Raw genomic sequence first — 16,788 nt, 5'->3', positions numbered from 1 at the left:
ACCAAATCTATAACTAAACATTGTCAACTATTAATTGTCTATTTAGGAGTCCTAAAACATCATTTTGCTTACACAGATAATCAGAACTTCTGATCATGGACTGGTGAAAGGTTTAGCAGCAAAATAATTGACTGTCTCATAAAGGTTTTTTCATTTAAAATCTACTAAAAATTCAAAACAAAAATAAAAATGTTAAACATTTAATTTTGGACTAATTATAAACACACATTCAAACATCCAATCTTACATTTCATTTCCTTCCATCTCCAGGCAAGTAAGTGAGCAAAAATACTTTTCCAGTCCGTGATTTCACTTATTTTCAGCAGACCAGAACAGAAATCAAAATATTTCTAAATGTTTTTCTTCATTTTGTTGCATTTTCATTATGTTGTGCTTTTACCTATAGCATTTGTACTAAATAATATAAAAATACCACTAATATATAGTATATTCATTACACATTTTACAATTATTTTAAAATTATAGTTTTAAATTACCACAGAAACCAACCCATTGAGTAATCATCACAATATTAAGGTATGTGAAGTACTAGAATTAATTATTGGAGTTTGACTTCAGTCACTTACCTGCACTGGAGACAATGATATCACCTCAGAGATTACTGGGTTTCTAAGACATGGGCTCCACGATGATGTGTTCAACAATACGTCTTCTGTGGCTATTGCTCTTCTGAATCTTTCAAGCATTTGTGCATTATACAGCCCCAGAGCTTAATATTGGTCTAAGTCAAAGATCTGCAGTCCTAAAGCCAAGAAAAATAGCTCTCTTTTATGGTTGCCTGATATGATGTACTAGAGAGGAAGAAACTTTGTCATGAAGTTTCCTCACCCGTAGAACATTACAGCACCTACGGCATAGGTAGAGAAAATGATTTATTTAGATTGAGTATACTGGAGTGTTTATTCTCTCAATTTCTTTTCCCTCTCAATGTAAAGCCAGTCATTTGAACTGTATGAGTCTGTTCAGCAAGGTATTCTTTAAGTATTGTGGCTAAATATAGCAAATTGAAATTATAATATGTTACAATGAGGCCCATATTAATATTTTAAAAAAATTAGACAATGTCAACTGGAATTTTTCAAAATGAAATAATTTTTAGCTTGTTGCTGATATAACCTCTTTATAATATGTGATTGTTTTAAAAAAAGTTTCTTAAAACAATTGTATGGGGTTTTCTTAATTATAAGGGTCTTCTAGCAAGGGAGAAATTGTGCACAAAGTGGTGTTAAATTTCCAAAGTAAACAAATCGGATAAAGAAAGAAGTGATATTTTTATTAATTTCTTTCAGTTACATTATTCTGAAATATTTATAACTGTTGAAGGTACAAAATTTGCAGACAAATGTGATTTTCGAGTTGGTGTCTTTTTAAGTGAATGTTTTCTTCAATTGGTTCAAACTGATATTTTTATATAACAGGAGAGAATCACCAAAATAAAGGAAAACTAAAGAACAAAACCAGTGATTCTGAAAAGACGAGGTAAGAAGTAGATATTTTATCGCTTTAGTAACTTTACATGGTGAAAATCTTTGGAAGACCATTAATGAAACTTTCACTGTTCCTATTTTATATATTCTTGAAAGGACAAATTTTCACGTGAGGAAGGCATTCACATATATTGGATAAAAACTCTCATTGACATGTTGGAGACTTCAACATTGTGTGCACTCCTTACTAATAAATGAGCTGTTCATATTTTTTTTTTTAAAAGTGGTTGACCAGTAATGGTGGTTCTCACCTTTTTTTGATTCTGTGCACAAGTCTATAATATTGAATTTGACATCATAGTTGTTTCAGTAGCAGTAGATGGTTGTCATAAGCATAAGTTTGTGATTTCCTTGAAGGTCCAAGAAGAAGAAGAAACTAAGCTCTAGAAGGAAGAGCCATGATTAAAAATTTGATCTTCAATGACAAAAGGAACTCAGAAAAACAGGGCCATATAAATATTATGTAAATGTTCTCACTGCTAAATTTGCTCAACTTTTCTCCTTCAATGGTTTTTCTGTAGTAGTCTTATAATAAGTATCTAAAATCATGTCCTAACAGTTATTCATTAACATTTGTATGTAAGTGAATGCTCTAAATGAGTTTGCTACTTCACAAGTAGAGTTGCCAACTTTCTAATTGCACAAAATTAAACTGTTGCCCCGCCCCCTTCCCTGAGGCTCTTCCATGAGGCCCTGCCCCCCACTCACTCCATCCTTCCTCCCTCTGTTGCTTACTCTCGCCCTCCTTCACTCACTCATTTTCACTGGGTTGGAGCAGGGGGTTGGGGTGAGGGCTCCGGCTAGCGGTGTAGGCTCCAGGCTGGGGCCAGAAATGAAGGGTTCAGGGTATGGGAGGGGGCTCTAGGCTGGGCAGGGGATTGGGGTGCAGGGGAGTGAGGGCTCTGGGCTGGGGGATGTGGGCTTCGGGGTGGAGCCAGAAATGAGGGGTTTAGAATGCTGGAGGGAGCTCTGAGTTGGGACAGGGGCTTGGGATGCTGGATCTGGGAGGGAGTTTGAGTGTGGGAGGGAGTTCAGGGCTGGAACAGGGGCTTGGAGTGTAGGAGGGGATGCAGGGTGTAGGCTGCAAGAAGGGGCTCAGAGCTTGGGTAAGGGGTTGGGGGACAGAAGGGAGTAAGGAGTGCGGGTTCTGGGTGGTGCTTACTTTGAGCAGCTCCCCAGAAGTGGCAACATGTCTCTCCGCTTCGAGGCGTAGCCAGGCTGCTCTGTGCAGTGTGCACTGCCCCCACCCTCAGGCATCATCCCCGCAGCTCCCATTGTCCAGAAGCCACGCAGAGCCAGGTAGGGATCCTGCTTTAGCCCTGCTGCGCTGTCGACTGGACTTTTAACAGCAGTCAGGGTCCCTTTTCGAGTGGGTGTTCCTGTCGAAAACCGGACACCTGGCAACCCTATTCACAAGGCATAGAAGTTATTCTAAAAAACAGATTGATAAAAAAGAAAAGTAATAGCAGAATTGCTAATTATAACACATTTGTATAGGTTCAAAGGTATTGAGATGCTAGTGTTACAATCACCAGAGAAATGTCTATAAACAACTGTCAAAAAATAGTATGCATGTGGGAGAGGGGGAATACAAACAAATCCAAATCACTGTTGTATAACCATCTTGGACCGCATAGCTGTTTACTTCTGCTGAAGGGGTTTCTTGATTATAGTAAATGCATTACTGAAATTAAGATGAGCCTGTAGTTATTACAGTAGATCTTACCTTGAAAAATAATTATCATAAAAGTCATATAATAATTATTAAAACTTCTAAGAATGGTTACATGGGCCATAACATTTTGTTAAGTTTGTATTAAGGCTGTCAGTTTGCTGTTTTTTACCTCTACACGTCTAATTATCTGGAATCAAAGATAGGTATTCAAAGATCCTTTGATAGAGAACTGTGTCTAGGCACAGCAGATTTTTTTGGTTTGCTTTTCAGCTGTAACATTTTTTATTACAATAGTTATAAATTATCAGTTTTTAAGATGATAAAATGATTGGCAAGCTGCTGGTGGCTGAATATATAATCTGTCATTCTCACAGCCAAAAACAGATTTGATATGGTGTTAGTCAGTCACCAAAGTATGAAACCCTACTAGGCCATTTTGAAGTCACTTTTCAGAGCTGAACGACGCTTTGATTAAGTTTACAGGTCCAGACAGTTGACTAAATTTCTTTAATTACTACATCTGTCATGGAGAGGCTGCACTGTTTGGAGTTTTTGTATTGTTCAGAGGCCGTTTGCAATTTTATGAATAAATGCATAATTAGAAAATTCTTGTTAAGAAAATGTGTTGATGCCATTACTTAATCACAGTCTACTTTTATATCTTTGTGGCTGTTGCTGTGAAAAGTCTACGGAGCCTAGCCATAACAATGAACGTGTTTATTGTGCAGTCTAGGATACCATGGATCTCATACTAATTAGTGAATTAAAATTTAGCCACACCAGCATAATGGCTAAATGATCATATCATTTTCAAGGTCCCCTCACACTTGCTCTACTGTATACAACAGACACATTCCTTCCTAGAAATCTCCAGTTTCTTAGCACACAATCTTTAGGACACTTCCCATGTGCTGGGTGCTTGCTGCCCTTGAACATGGGGCAGAGATGAATGTATAATCAAATGTCTTTAGAAGCTGGGAGGATGCTTCTCAGCACGGGTAGAGAGACGCACATTAGCTATGCTGGAGCTAGTGCACTAAAAATAGCAGAGTGGGTCAGGTGGCTAGCCCGATGCCCCATCCTTGATGCTGCAGTCACACTGTTATTTTTATTTGTTAGCTTGAACAGAGCTTGTGCATATCTGTCTAGCTGCTCTGGGAAGCACCCTCCCAATTGCTGTGCAGGCATAAGTCACATGGCTACATAAGCAAAGGAATTTCTTCACCCTCTGAAGAATGGAGTATATAAAATATATATGTAGAAATTCCGATTTAAAAATTGCAGTAATGCTAATACTGTCTTTAATTGTAGAGATCATCTGAGTTTGAAGATCGATTCTAAAAGCATCCAGGATAAACTCTGTAGTGCTATCCGACAGGTAAATGAAGGAAACAACTGAAAACACTAGGATCTTAGTTGAAAAAACTTTCATGTCTCTGTTTGAATAAATCATGTTATCTTGGCAATGACATTACGTAAGTATTAAAAAATAAATAATTACATTCAATTAACGTGTTGATGCAGCCCAGGATTTAAGTACACATCTATTAGACAAACTTCTGAACAGGGCTGTGTATACTTTGTGGTACAGTAGGACCAAATTAAACACCATCAGCCCCTACATTCTGCTGCAGTGTTAATTTATTGTGTTGCTAATCAAGTGCAGATAAGGACATTTTAACGAAAGTTTACAATTAAGTAAGCATCAGCTGTGGAAAAGTACCTCTTAGGTGAACATCTTTAAAAATATTGCATATTTTGTACATCATAGAGGCTGTCCAGTGATCCTCCAAAAATATCAAAACTCAAGAAACACAAAACTACTTTTAAGGACGTTGGCATGGTTGTCTTTGGGCCATGAGTCCTAAGAAAGACATTTGTCACCAATTTACAGAAAATTCAATACAAGAACCATAATAATAATTAATAACAGCAACAACCTAAATTGACAACCAGTCACTCAAAGATCAGGAAAATAAATACAATTTCAGACTTATGACAAATTTCACCATCAGCATTCTTGCCATTCTGTCCTAAGAGTAGATGAATGTTTTTTTTTTTTTTTTTTTTTTTTTTTTTTTTTTTTTTTTCAAATACGGCCATTTTAGTAACCATTTTGTTTTGGAATTCAGCTATGGTTTTTGCAGCTTAACTTCTGAAATCTGAATTTTGATGGATGAAAGTTAACCTAAAATTCATCAAGATAAAACTTTTGAAATTTAAGATGTTTTGTAAGGCCCCAATGTTTGGCACAGGGTGTTCTCAGCACAGAATGAGAAGATGTTAACATGGATTTGACCAGATCATTACTTTGAAATCTCACTTCAGTGATACCAACAGGACTAGTTAGATTTGGCTTTTGTTTTCACTTCATTAAAATGTTTAATGTTTGGGTGAAACATGAATATTTAGAAAATTACTTCAAACATTATAATCATAACTTTTTAATTTCTACTTTAAAGAAGCTGAAAATAAAAGAATTTTATGTACTGAAAACTAATTTTAGGTATGACTTAGGAGATCATTATAGTATGCGTAATAGTGATTTTCTTTAGTATTCAGCTTGTTATAACATGTTTTTAATGTATTAATTTGGACTTATGTAAATAGGAAAAAGGAGACCTATTGATGCACTCTAGCACCCTTGACAACGCTTAAGAATACGCCAAAATAATACCCAAGCATAATTAAAATACAGCAGTATAATTCAGTATAACACACTATCAGGAAATTGGGCAGCTTAGGCTCTTATAAGTCATCCTTTTCTGTCCAATATTTTCCCACTTTTATAATTCCTTTCCAACCCAATCTTCCATTGCCTGGAGAGACAATGATGAGCTTTATTCATATTTTTTTCTTTTAAATTATTTCATATCTTAAAAGAAAATGAGTGAAAGCTTATAAAACAGGTCTGTCTGACACAGGAACAATGAGGTATTATGATCTGTGTGCATGTGTTCATATACGTACATGTACTGCCTGGTTTGTGAGTTGTAAAAATCCTTATGCAGTCTTCTTTAACAAGTAATTGATACCTATGCATAGTAGCTACTTCATGACATTAAATTCACCTTTGTTTTCCTTAATTACTTGTTCGAAATACTAACGCCCCTATCCTGCAACGATTGTGCTTGGAGGACTTCTGCAGAGCAGTCCATCATGGTTCACAGCATAGTATCAAAGCCTAAGATATTAGACCACTTCGTGAACTAATGACTTCTGTGTTTATCTCATTTATACAGCAACTTTAGAGGAATAACAGGCTAAAACAATACGGAAGATATTTAAGCATTAAATATAAAAGAAGACCAAAAGTGAAAATATATAGACTAGAGAGAGAAAATATGTTTTTTCAAATTGCTTTATTGTTTTAGAGAAATGGGTGAGTGTAAGGTGAAAAAACATAGAAAGTCTTCTTTTTAGATGGTAAAAGTGCTGAGGAGCAGACTCTTAAACCATGGTGATGAAATCATGTGCCAGGACCAAGGAGTTCAGATTTAGAGACTAAGGTCTTGTTTACACTACAAAGTTTTGTTGGTAAAAGCTGCCTTTTGCTGACAAAATACGGGAGCTGTACACATTACAAAGCTACTTTTGGCGGCGAAACTCTGCTGTTTTGCAGACAAAATGAAAGCACCTCAGCAAGAGGCATAAAGCTTTTTTCAGCAAAGTTAAAGCAAGGAAGGGTCAGTGTAGACACTGCTGTTTATTTTGTTAACATAACTGACTTCCACCAGTATTCCACAATGCCTGCTTGACCGCTCTGCTCACTATTTTGATCTCTCCTCCCTGCAGGCATGCGCCTCTTCCCTTTCAAACCTCTGGGAAGTATCTGACAGCTCAGCCTGCTGCTCAGTTTGGGGAACAAAGAGCAAATCATTAGCATGGAATGCTCCTGTTCTACCCTGCACTGGGACCACAGTGGCAGCAGACTGTTGCTGCAGGGAACGAGGGATGATGGATGACTGCTATGCTGCTTTGACATTCTTCAGCATAGAGAGCTCACAGATCTGCTCAGGATGCTGCTCCTGGCAGCTGAGGAGGCTGTGGGAGAACTTGGAGGGAATCATAGAACCATAGGCAGGCAGGCAGAGCAGTCTGCATTAGGGGAGACTGCTGTGCTGACTGCCAAGCAGAGATGGGGGCTGATGTGAGGTGTGTCGCCCCCTCCCCCTGTCTCAGCATAGTTGGTTAGCCTGCTGTCTCGCCTGCCCCAGCCACACAACTCTCCTTTCCCTCCCCTAACACACTTCAGTTGACAATCTACTAGGATGCCCCTGGAATGATGGGACTGAGAAACGTACCTCATGTGATGCTGTACCTGCCCCATGAGATATTACAAAACCCTTTCCAAGGCACCAGGCAGCAAGTTGTACAGTGGGATAGCTACCGACACAAGGAGCTAGAGTGGACATGCAACAATGGTTTTAATTTAAAGCACTTATTCCTGTTCCCTTAAGTTCCTGTCTCTTATCACTTTGTAGTGTGGACAAGGCCTAGGTCTGTGAAGTACGTTGGAACAATAGACCATTGACATAGATGGATGACAATTTTTAAATGAAAGGGAAGCCAGTGAAGTTGTTGAGGGGGGGTTGGATCTGAAACAATATTTTTAAAGTTTACTGAAGTTGCTTCTGTGCAAACTTTGAATATCCAGAAGCCAGGTCACAGAGAATATTTCCACTGAACTAAATTCAGGAAGGTGGAACTCTGGTAACCAAAATGCAGAAAATATTGAACTCTGATATTATTTAATCATCACTTGGATAACGTTTTTAATAATTAGTAGCTTGTTTCATAACATAGTCAACAAAATTTGATTTAGTTAAGATTGAATTTTGTAGGTGGATTTAACTGTGTTGCCAGAAATGTTGAAGTCGCTTGTTCATGATGGCTGTATGGCCTTGACGGACCAACGTTATCGCAGTGCTGAACAATTCTTTTCAGAGTTATTGAATATTTTGGATCCTTCAAAGTTAAAGGTAAGGAGGCAGGTGCCCTGGCCTATTTATTAGGGATGATTGAGCCTTGACCTGTAAGTTTTATATTTCACTGTTTTTCCTCCCCCAAAGCAATCATTATTTTATTTTATATTATATTTTATTACTTGTTTCCAGTCACATTCCACTATGTGCTAGGCATTGTACAAGTGTAAAAAAAAAAAAAAAAAAGCACAAACTGTCTCAAATAGCTTATAATTTAAAAAGAGAATATGGGGAAAAAGATACAACATATAAAGTAGTTTGATGATCATGGACAACATCTTGACATAAAAATTTGTATTCCCAACACATTTTAATCTGTGTGCATATACACACAATTGCATATCCTAAATATTTTAAGATGTGATCCATTACCATATTAGCCAATTCACTTGTATCTATTTTTCTTACACTTGATTCTCTCTCTTTAGATTGTAAACTCTTTGTGGCAAATACCGTGATATTTTTTTTTTAAACAGCTAATCCATCCCCAATAACCTTCTTATATATTTTCATTGTCATACATTTCATACAATTTTTAATGTAGTTTTAGTATCTGCTCCTGGGAGAATTATGTGCCACTGTGCAACGCAGAATCTGCTCAGAATTAATGTTCTGTGCAGAATTTCCCTTTTTCCCCCTTTCCCCTGCAAAATTGCTGCTGCAGAGCTGCTGGCTGCCACTAGGGGCCACTGGACCCAGCAGAGCCCAGCTTACAAATAGAAGTCACTGCTTGAAGGGGAAGGGGAGCTGGATGGCTCGTGGTAGCTGCAGTTTGTGGCATACCATGAATGAAGGAGGTGGCATGCAGGGAACTCAATACAAGTCCTGGCCCCAGCATCAGACTGTTTCTCCCTCTGGATCCCTGGGCTTTGAGTATGAAGGAGTACGAGTGTCTGGATCTGTGGTCACCCTGCAGCTGGGCTCTGGAGAGGATGAGGTGCCGCTGTCTGAGCTGAGTGGGCCCACAGCTCGGCTCTGTGGGAAGGGGATGTGGGTCATTGTGGGGGAGGGGACACCCCACAGCTGGGCTGTTGTGGGGGAGGGGTGCGGGTGTCAGGGCTGATTGGCAACCTGCAGCTGGATGGGAGGAGGTGCGGATGTCTGGGCTGTTGGGGGTGTGTGGTTGGGCTCTGGGAGGAAAGGGTGCAGGTGTCTGGCCCTATGGCTGGGCTCTGGGCAGGAGGATGCAGAGAAACAGGAGCCGGATTGTCGTAGAGGTTTCTTTAACTCTACTTCTGGGGAAATCTTTTGTTGTTGTCTGTATTGTTACAGACATAGTGGCTGACAGGTATTTTGAAATAAATTACCAAAATAATTGAAACTGGCATGATTATGTAGTGCTGTTCTTTGAGTGCTTGCTCATATCGATTCCAGTTAGGTGTGTGTGCGCTGCGTGCACAGTTGTCGGAAAGGTTTTTCCCCTAGCAGTACCTGTAGGGTCAGCTATGGAGCCTCCTGGAGTGGTGCCCTCATGGCGCTCAATATATGAACCTGCTGAGTCGACGCCTCTTCAGGTCCTTCTTACCACCAGTGACAGTTGTTGAAACTGTGGTGTCTTGCTCAGCAAGTTCTTCCACGTTTCCCTAGCTTTGTGTTCTCTGTACTTTTTAATTAGTTTGCAGGTGTTAGTAGCTAGCAATTGGGCTGAGGGGGTTTACCCTCTATCCTGACTGCTTTTCCTTGGGAGGGCTTACATGCCCAAGTCCCAGGAGTTCAAGCCCTGCAAGTCCTGCAGCAAACCCATGCCAATGGGCCACCCCACAATGCTTGTCTAAAGTGTCTGGGGGAGACTCAACAAGCCAATTGGTGTAGGATTTGTAAGGAGTTTTGCCCCAGAACCAAAAAGGAGCAAGACTTTTGCCTCAAGCAGCTCCTTATGGAGGTGGCACTTAGATCACAGCTTCCACCGGCATGGCAAGACTCGGCACCGAGTTCATCAGTGCATAGCTCCACAGTGATGGAAGTGGCACCGTGGAAGGAATCTGCCAGAGACCTGTGGCACTGATTCTCCTGGTGCTGAAAATGGCAGGATTGACCCAGCACAGCTCCCACTCCCCCATGCAGAAGCAGCACTGGAAGCAAGGGAGGAGCAGCTCTCCATCCCAGAGGTCCACCCATCTGGAGCGGGCCAATGGGGTGTGTCCTCAAGAGGAGCACCCAGCACAGAAGCCTGCAGAGACGGCACCATAGACTTTGGCCCTGCACGGAGGACCATCAAGTCCGGTGCTGTTGGGCTCCCCGGCCCAGGTCATGAAGGAGATGGAACGGCCGTCCACCTTGGATACCTTTTGAGGCTGCAAGGGACCTCATCTCCATGACAGCAACAAGGTCACCCACCCTTCGCACCAAGCCTCCAGTACTGCATTGAGTGGCACCATATTGAGGCAAACCAGCGATGCTCCGTCCCTCGGCGCTGCTGATAGAGTCCTTGCAGCTGTAGCACCGTTCATACTTGCAGCACCGTTCCAGGTTACGCCAGTGCTCCCACTCGCGATGCCAATCCACACATTGATCCCCTTAGTGTGGCAGGTCCCACACTGGTGCCGCTGAGCGACCCCATGCAGCTCCAGGTCACGGCACCGCTCTCTGGCATAGTGGCACTGCTCTCCGGCGTGACACTGCTCGCAGGATCAGCTCCGCTCGGCATCGCCCTGGCCATTGCAGTCCTTGTCTTCAGACTCAGAGGCACAATTTAGATACTGAGAGCAGGATTGGCTCTGGTCAGGTCATGGACGCTCTGAGGTGGGGGCAGGGCTGTGGTCTGCGCAGTGGCAGGGACCAGCGCAATGGCCATTTTGGACCCGTGGGCATACCAGCAAGTGCAAGGCACTCAGTCTAAAGGCTCCCGATCAGCCACCTCTGAACCGCTGGTGCTGGAGGCTTCTGCCAGTTGCCCAACCCCTTGGGGTGCCGAGGAAGTGCAATGCCCCCCCGCCCCCCAAAAAAACCAACTCCAACTCTGGTTCCTAAGCAGGACCCTGGTCCAGCCAGCAAGACAGGATGGGAAGTCCCTGACGAGCAGGAGGGACAGGAGGACCCTGTTCCCCCATTAGCCTACTCATCCTCCCCAGACAGCGGCACCCACCAGGACCTCCTTTGCAGGGTGGTGCACAACATGGGTCTGCAGGCCTAGGAGGTGTTGGAGTCGTAAGACCTGATAGTCAACATCTTGGCCCTGAAAGGTCCTTTGAGGGTGTTTCTGCCCCTCATTAAGACTATACAGGCCAATGCCAAGACCATCTGGCAGACCCTGCACTCCATCTCTCCCACTGCCAAGGGCGTTGAGAAGAAATACTTCGTCTCATCGAAGGCGTACGAATACCTCTTAACCCATCCCCAGCCTTGCTTATTAGGGGTGATTGCAGCACTGAATGAGAAGGAGAGGCAGGAGCAGCAAGCCTCAGCACCCAAGTCCAAGGACGCCAAGCGCCTGGACTTGTTTGGGCATGAGGTGTACTCAACGAGGGGACTGCAACTCAGGATTGCCAATCAGCAAGCAATTCTGAGCTGGTATAGCTTCAACTTCTGGAACTCGATTCTCAAATTCAAGGAGCTGATTCTGTCAGAGTCCAGGGAGGAGTTGGAAGTCATAGTGGAGTAGGGCAAGGCGGTGACATGGACCTCTTTACAGGCCTCACTAGATGCTGTGGACTCGGCGGCATGCACCTTGTCCTCCGGTATTGCCATGAGGCGTAGCTCAGGGTTGCAGGCCTCGGGCCTTCTGCCTGAGGTTCAACAGATGACGCAGGACCTGCCTTTTGATGGGGTGGGCCTGTTCATGGAGCAGACTGACTCTCAGCTACATAGCCTAAAAGACTCAAGGGCTAGTATGAAATCCTTGAGTATGCACACCTCAGCAACCCAACGCAAATATTTCAAGCCCCAACAACAGTAGCAGTGCTCCGACCCTCCTCGGCTGAGGCAGGACTTCTACAGGAGAAGGGGCAGGAATGGCAGAAGGAAGCCTTCCAACCCCACTTCTGGGCTGGGCCAGGGAATGACTAATCCATTGTCTAGTTCCAAGCTGGCCTTTTGAGGGGGTGCCCGAGGACAGTGCACCAGCCTTGATTACGGATCCTTCCCGTCTTTTTTGAATCGTCTGTCCCACTTCTGCTGTGCTTGATCCCAAATAACTTCGGACTGCTGAGTCCTCCATATGGTGGAAGTGGGATATTCTCCAGTTCTGCTCCTACCTTCACTCTTTAGGGACCTCTTTCACGAACAACTCCTTATCCAGGAGCTGCAGGCACTCCTCACTATGGGAGTGGTGGAGGAGATTCCTCAGGAGCTAAGAGAGCAAGGGATTCTACTCCCAATATTTTGTAATCCCCAAGGCCTAGGAGGGTCTCAGACCCATTCTAGATCTGCTCGGACTCATCAAATTCATGGTAAAGATGAAGTTCCGCATGGTCTCCCTCGGCACCATTATCCCCTCCTTGGATCCAAGAAACTGGTATGCTGCCCTCGTCATGAAGGATACATACTTCCATATAGCAATTTCGTCCTGTGCACTGGCACTTCCTACGCTTCATGGTCAACCATAAGCATTACCAATTCACTGTCCTACCATTTGGCCTCTCAGCAGCCCCCTGAGGGTTTACCAAGTGCATGTTGGTGGTGCACCTGCTGTTGACAGAGGAAAGCAGTCAAGTATATCCCTGCTTCAACGACTGGCTGTTCAGGGGCTGCACCAGGGGGCAGGTACAATCCCAAATCCGTTTGGTCAAGTACATGTTTGAGTGACTGGATCTCTTCCTCAACTTTGGGAAGTCGACGCTGGAACCAACTCAAAGAATAGAATTCATCGGCGCAGTGTTTAGACTCAGTTCAGGTGCAAGCTCTTCTGCCAGAGACCTGATTCCGAGCCATCATGGACATAATTCAAAGCCTCCAGCAATTCCCAACCACAACAGCAAGGGGGTGCCTGAGTCTCCTCAGCCACATGGCTGCTTTCACTTATGTGACCTGGCATGCTAGGCTGCAGCTCAGACCTTTGCAGGCATGGCTTGCCTTGGCCTACTGCCTGGTGCGCAACAGCTTGAATTTAGTGGTCACGGTGCCAGGGCAGGTCCTCATGTCCCTCCCCTGGTGGCTCAACCCTCAAGCAGTGTGCAAAGGAGTCCCCTTCCACAACCCTCAACCTTCTTTGTCCCTGGTCATGGACACATCGGCTCTGGAATGGGGGTGCATGTGGGAGACCTCCAGACACGGCCTGTGGTTGCAGGATGAGCTCTTCCTATATATCAACATCAAGGCGCTAAAGGCAGTGCGCCTAGCCTGCCTGGCCTTTCAGGCCCAACTACAAGGCCAGTGCATAGCAGTTCTAATGGACAACACCACGCCATGTTTTACATCAACAAGCAGGGTGGAGCCCATTCCTCTCCCCTATGCCAGGAGGCCCTCTGGCTGCGGGTGTTCTGCATAGCCCACTCCATTCACCTGGGAGCATCCTTTATACCAGGAGTTCAGAACATGCTGGCGGACCACTTCTGCAGGTCCTTCTGCACACACAAGTGATCCATCCAGCCGGATGTTATACACCTCATTTTTCAAAGGTGAGGGGCTTCCCCAGGTCTCCCTGTTTGCCACCCGATGCAACAGGAAATGTCCAATGTTCTGCTCTTTCCAAGGTTACAGCCAAGGCTCACTCACTGATGCATTCCTGCTACCCTGGAGAGGTTGCCTGCACCCCACCTTTCCCCCATTCCCTCTTGTGCTCAACATCTGCAGAGAGGGAGCAAAGGTAATTATGATGGTTGCAGCGTGGCCTCGACAGTGCTGGTACAACACGCTACTGGAGCTGTCAGTAGATGTACCGGTCATGTTACCTCGTCTCCCCGACTTACTCAGGACCACAGTCACCTCCATCACCCCAACCTGCAGTCCCTCTACCTCATGACTTGGAAGCTTCATGGCTGAACTCCATGGAACTTCTGTGCTAGAACAAATAAGGGAAGTCCTCCTCAGCAGCAGGAAGCCCTCCACTAGAGCCATGTATCTAGCAAAGTGAAAGAGATTCTCATGCTGGTGTGACCAGCATCGTATCCCCCTCTTCCAGATGCCTGTACCCCTCATCTTGGAGTAGCTCCTAGACCTGAAACAGCAAGGCGTGGCGGCATCCTCCATAAGGCTACACCTCACTGCTATCTTGGCCTTCCACCCAGGAGCATCTGGTCGATCCATCTTCACCAACTCTATGGTTGGTTGCTTCCTCAAAGGTCTGGACCACCTACATCCCCAGATCAAGCATCCTGTCCCTGTGTGGGACCTTAACCTCGTCCTCTCCAGGCTCATGGGTTCCCCCATTTGAACCACTGGCAACTTGCTCCCTACTTTATCTGTCATGGAAAATGGCTTTCCTGGTCGCCATTACTTCTGCTAGGGGGGTGTCGGGGCTAAAAGCCCTCACCCCGACTCACCATATTCGGTTTTCCACAAGGATAAGGTGCAACTCAGGCTGCACCTAGCCTTTCTCCCCAAGGTGATGTCGCACTTCCACACCAGTAAGGACATTTTCCTGCCTGTCTTTTACCCTAAGCCTCATGCCAGTAACTGGAAGCAGAGGTTGCACTCCCTCGATGTTCAGCGATCACTAGCTTTCTACATTGAGCACACTAAGCTGTTCAGAAAATCTAACCAATTGTTCATAGCGGTGGCAGACCGGATGAAGGGCTCCTGGTCTCATCTCAAAGAATATCCTGGATCACGTCCTACATCCTCACGTGCTATGAGCTGGCCAAAGTATTGGCCCTAGCTCTTATGGTGCACTCCACGAGGGCCCCAGCCCTTGTCAGTAGTGTTCTTGGTCCAGGTCCCGATCTAAGAAATCTGCAGGGCAGTAACTTGGTCCTCTGTGCATACCTTCACCTCGCATTACGCCATCGTCCGGCACGCCAGAGATGACATGATTTTCGGCAGAGCGGTGCTACAATCAGCATTTCCTTAACTCTGAGCCCGCTGCCTGGGTAAGGCTAGGGAGTTACCGAATTGGAATTGTTACGAGTAAGCACTCGAATTAAAAATGGTTGCTCACCTCTCATAACTTGTTCTTCAAGATGTGTTGCTCCTGTCCATTCCAAACCCACCCACCTTCCCCTGCCGGAGTAACCGGCCAGAAGGAACAGAGGAGGTGCCACATTGACAGGGTCATATGTTGAGCACCACGAGGGCACCTCTCCAGGGAGCTCCACAGCCGACCCCACAGGTGCTGCTAGAGAAAAAACTTTCCAACGACTGTGCACGTTGCATGCGCACACCTAACTGGAATGGATATGAGCAACACATCTCAAAGAACAACAGTTACGAGAGGTGAGTAACTGTTTTTTTGACAAATAAAACTTTCAGAATTTTAAAATGCTGTGTGCAGAATTTGTATTTTTTTGGTGCAGAATTCCCCTATGAGTAAATATCATATAGTGTGTATGTATATATGCATGTGGACACCTCACAAACATGAAATAGCCCAGATCCTATTGTATTGGCAGGGGCTTCTTTCTGCAACAAGAGAAACACTAGCCTAACTGTCCAGGCACATAGCATGGCTATCGACCTGAAATGTCTCGCATTATTAATAAGGGAAAAACTGTGGAGTTTCTAGCAACATCCATTTGTTTAGGGAAACTTTAAGAAATGTAGTATAGCCATCTAGCTAAAATAGTAAATATATGAACTTGTTCTCCCTGTGTTGAGTATTTTCTCTGTGAACATAGTATAGTAAGCTCAGGTATAACTTTACCAAAAGCAACAGTTCCAGAACACATCACCATGTTATGTTTGAGGATGGTAAAAGAACAGGAGGACCCTTTTAAGCCATCACAAACGGTCAGATGCGGATCCTGTGAATTGTAACACTGATCTGTTGTTGCCTGAAGATTGTGGGAATTGTGGTTTTTCCTGTGCCTACTGTGGAGAACATTGTCTACTTCAGGGCAGAGTGTTATGGTTACTAACTTAATCTTTTGACGCGAACTGTTAATGTGATTTCTTTGACTATTTGCAGCAGCTGAATCTTGCTGTTATTGACTATGTGGTAGTCATCTATGGACATGCCACTGCTCTCCTTGGAATAGGACAGCCTGAGGTAAGACTTTTTAAGCTATTACAATTGATTCTTCAATATCTTAAAATTCTAGTTCAGACATTAGGTTATCCACTAGCACCTTTTATGAGCAGACAGAAATGACCGGGTAAACTCCAGAAAGGGCGGTTTCGGCTGTTAGAAAGTAATGTTGTTGTTTACTGCCTAGATAAGCTTGTATTTGGACTTCTAAAAATTAAAGTACTAAGTAAGAAAATTACCTGTAAGTTTTCAGATGGGACTCCAGGTCTACTAATGAAATGGAAATTGGTCCTGCACATCATCTTTTCCCTCCTCTTTTTTTTTTTTTTAAAATAGCATTTAAAGAGTGAGTAACTTGAGTAAACCCAGCTGCCGTAACAAGTCACTTTTTAGTAGCATTTTAAATATTTTTGGTCCATGAATGCCCAATAGCAGATAAGGATTAAGGTTCTGCCTAATTTAGTTGTCTCTTTTCTCCCCCTCTCCCCCCACGGCAATATTTTGGAGTACTTTTAAAACAGAGGTCTTGTAGCCTTCTAGTCTCTTGAGACTTTGGGTTAT

The 16,788-nt window shown here is 43.9% G+C and overlaps 1 protein-coding gene across 9 annotated transcripts in view; it reads left to right on the top strand.

The window, feature by feature from the left end:
* Positions 1–16,788, top strand: part of TTC3 (tetratricopeptide repeat domain 3) — a 161,991-nt gene that overhangs the window by 69,929 nt on the left and 75,274 nt on the right. For all 9 annotated transcript variants that reach the window (XM_030577844.1, XM_030577826.1, XM_030577810.1 and 6 more), the window contains 4 exons: positions 1,440–1,500; positions 4,495–4,561; positions 8,028–8,165; positions 16,168–16,248. In XM_030577844.1, the coding sequence (XP_030433704.1) occupies positions 1,440–1,500; positions 4,495–4,561; positions 8,028–8,165; positions 16,168–16,248 (347 nt within the window). The remainder of the gene's footprint in view (positions 1–1,439; positions 1,501–4,494; positions 4,562–8,027; positions 8,166–16,167; positions 16,249–16,788) is intronic.

The sequence above is a fragment of the Gopherus evgoodei genome, chromosome 1 (genome assembly GCF_007399415.2).
Source record: "Gopherus evgoodei ecotype Sinaloan lineage chromosome 1, rGopEvg1_v1.p, whole genome shotgun sequence".
Lineage (NCBI taxonomy): Eukaryota > Metazoa > Chordata > Testudines > Testudinidae > Gopherus > Gopherus evgoodei.
The sequence above is the reverse complement of the archived record's forward strand: the minus strand, read 5'-3'. Positions and strand labels throughout refer to the sequence as shown.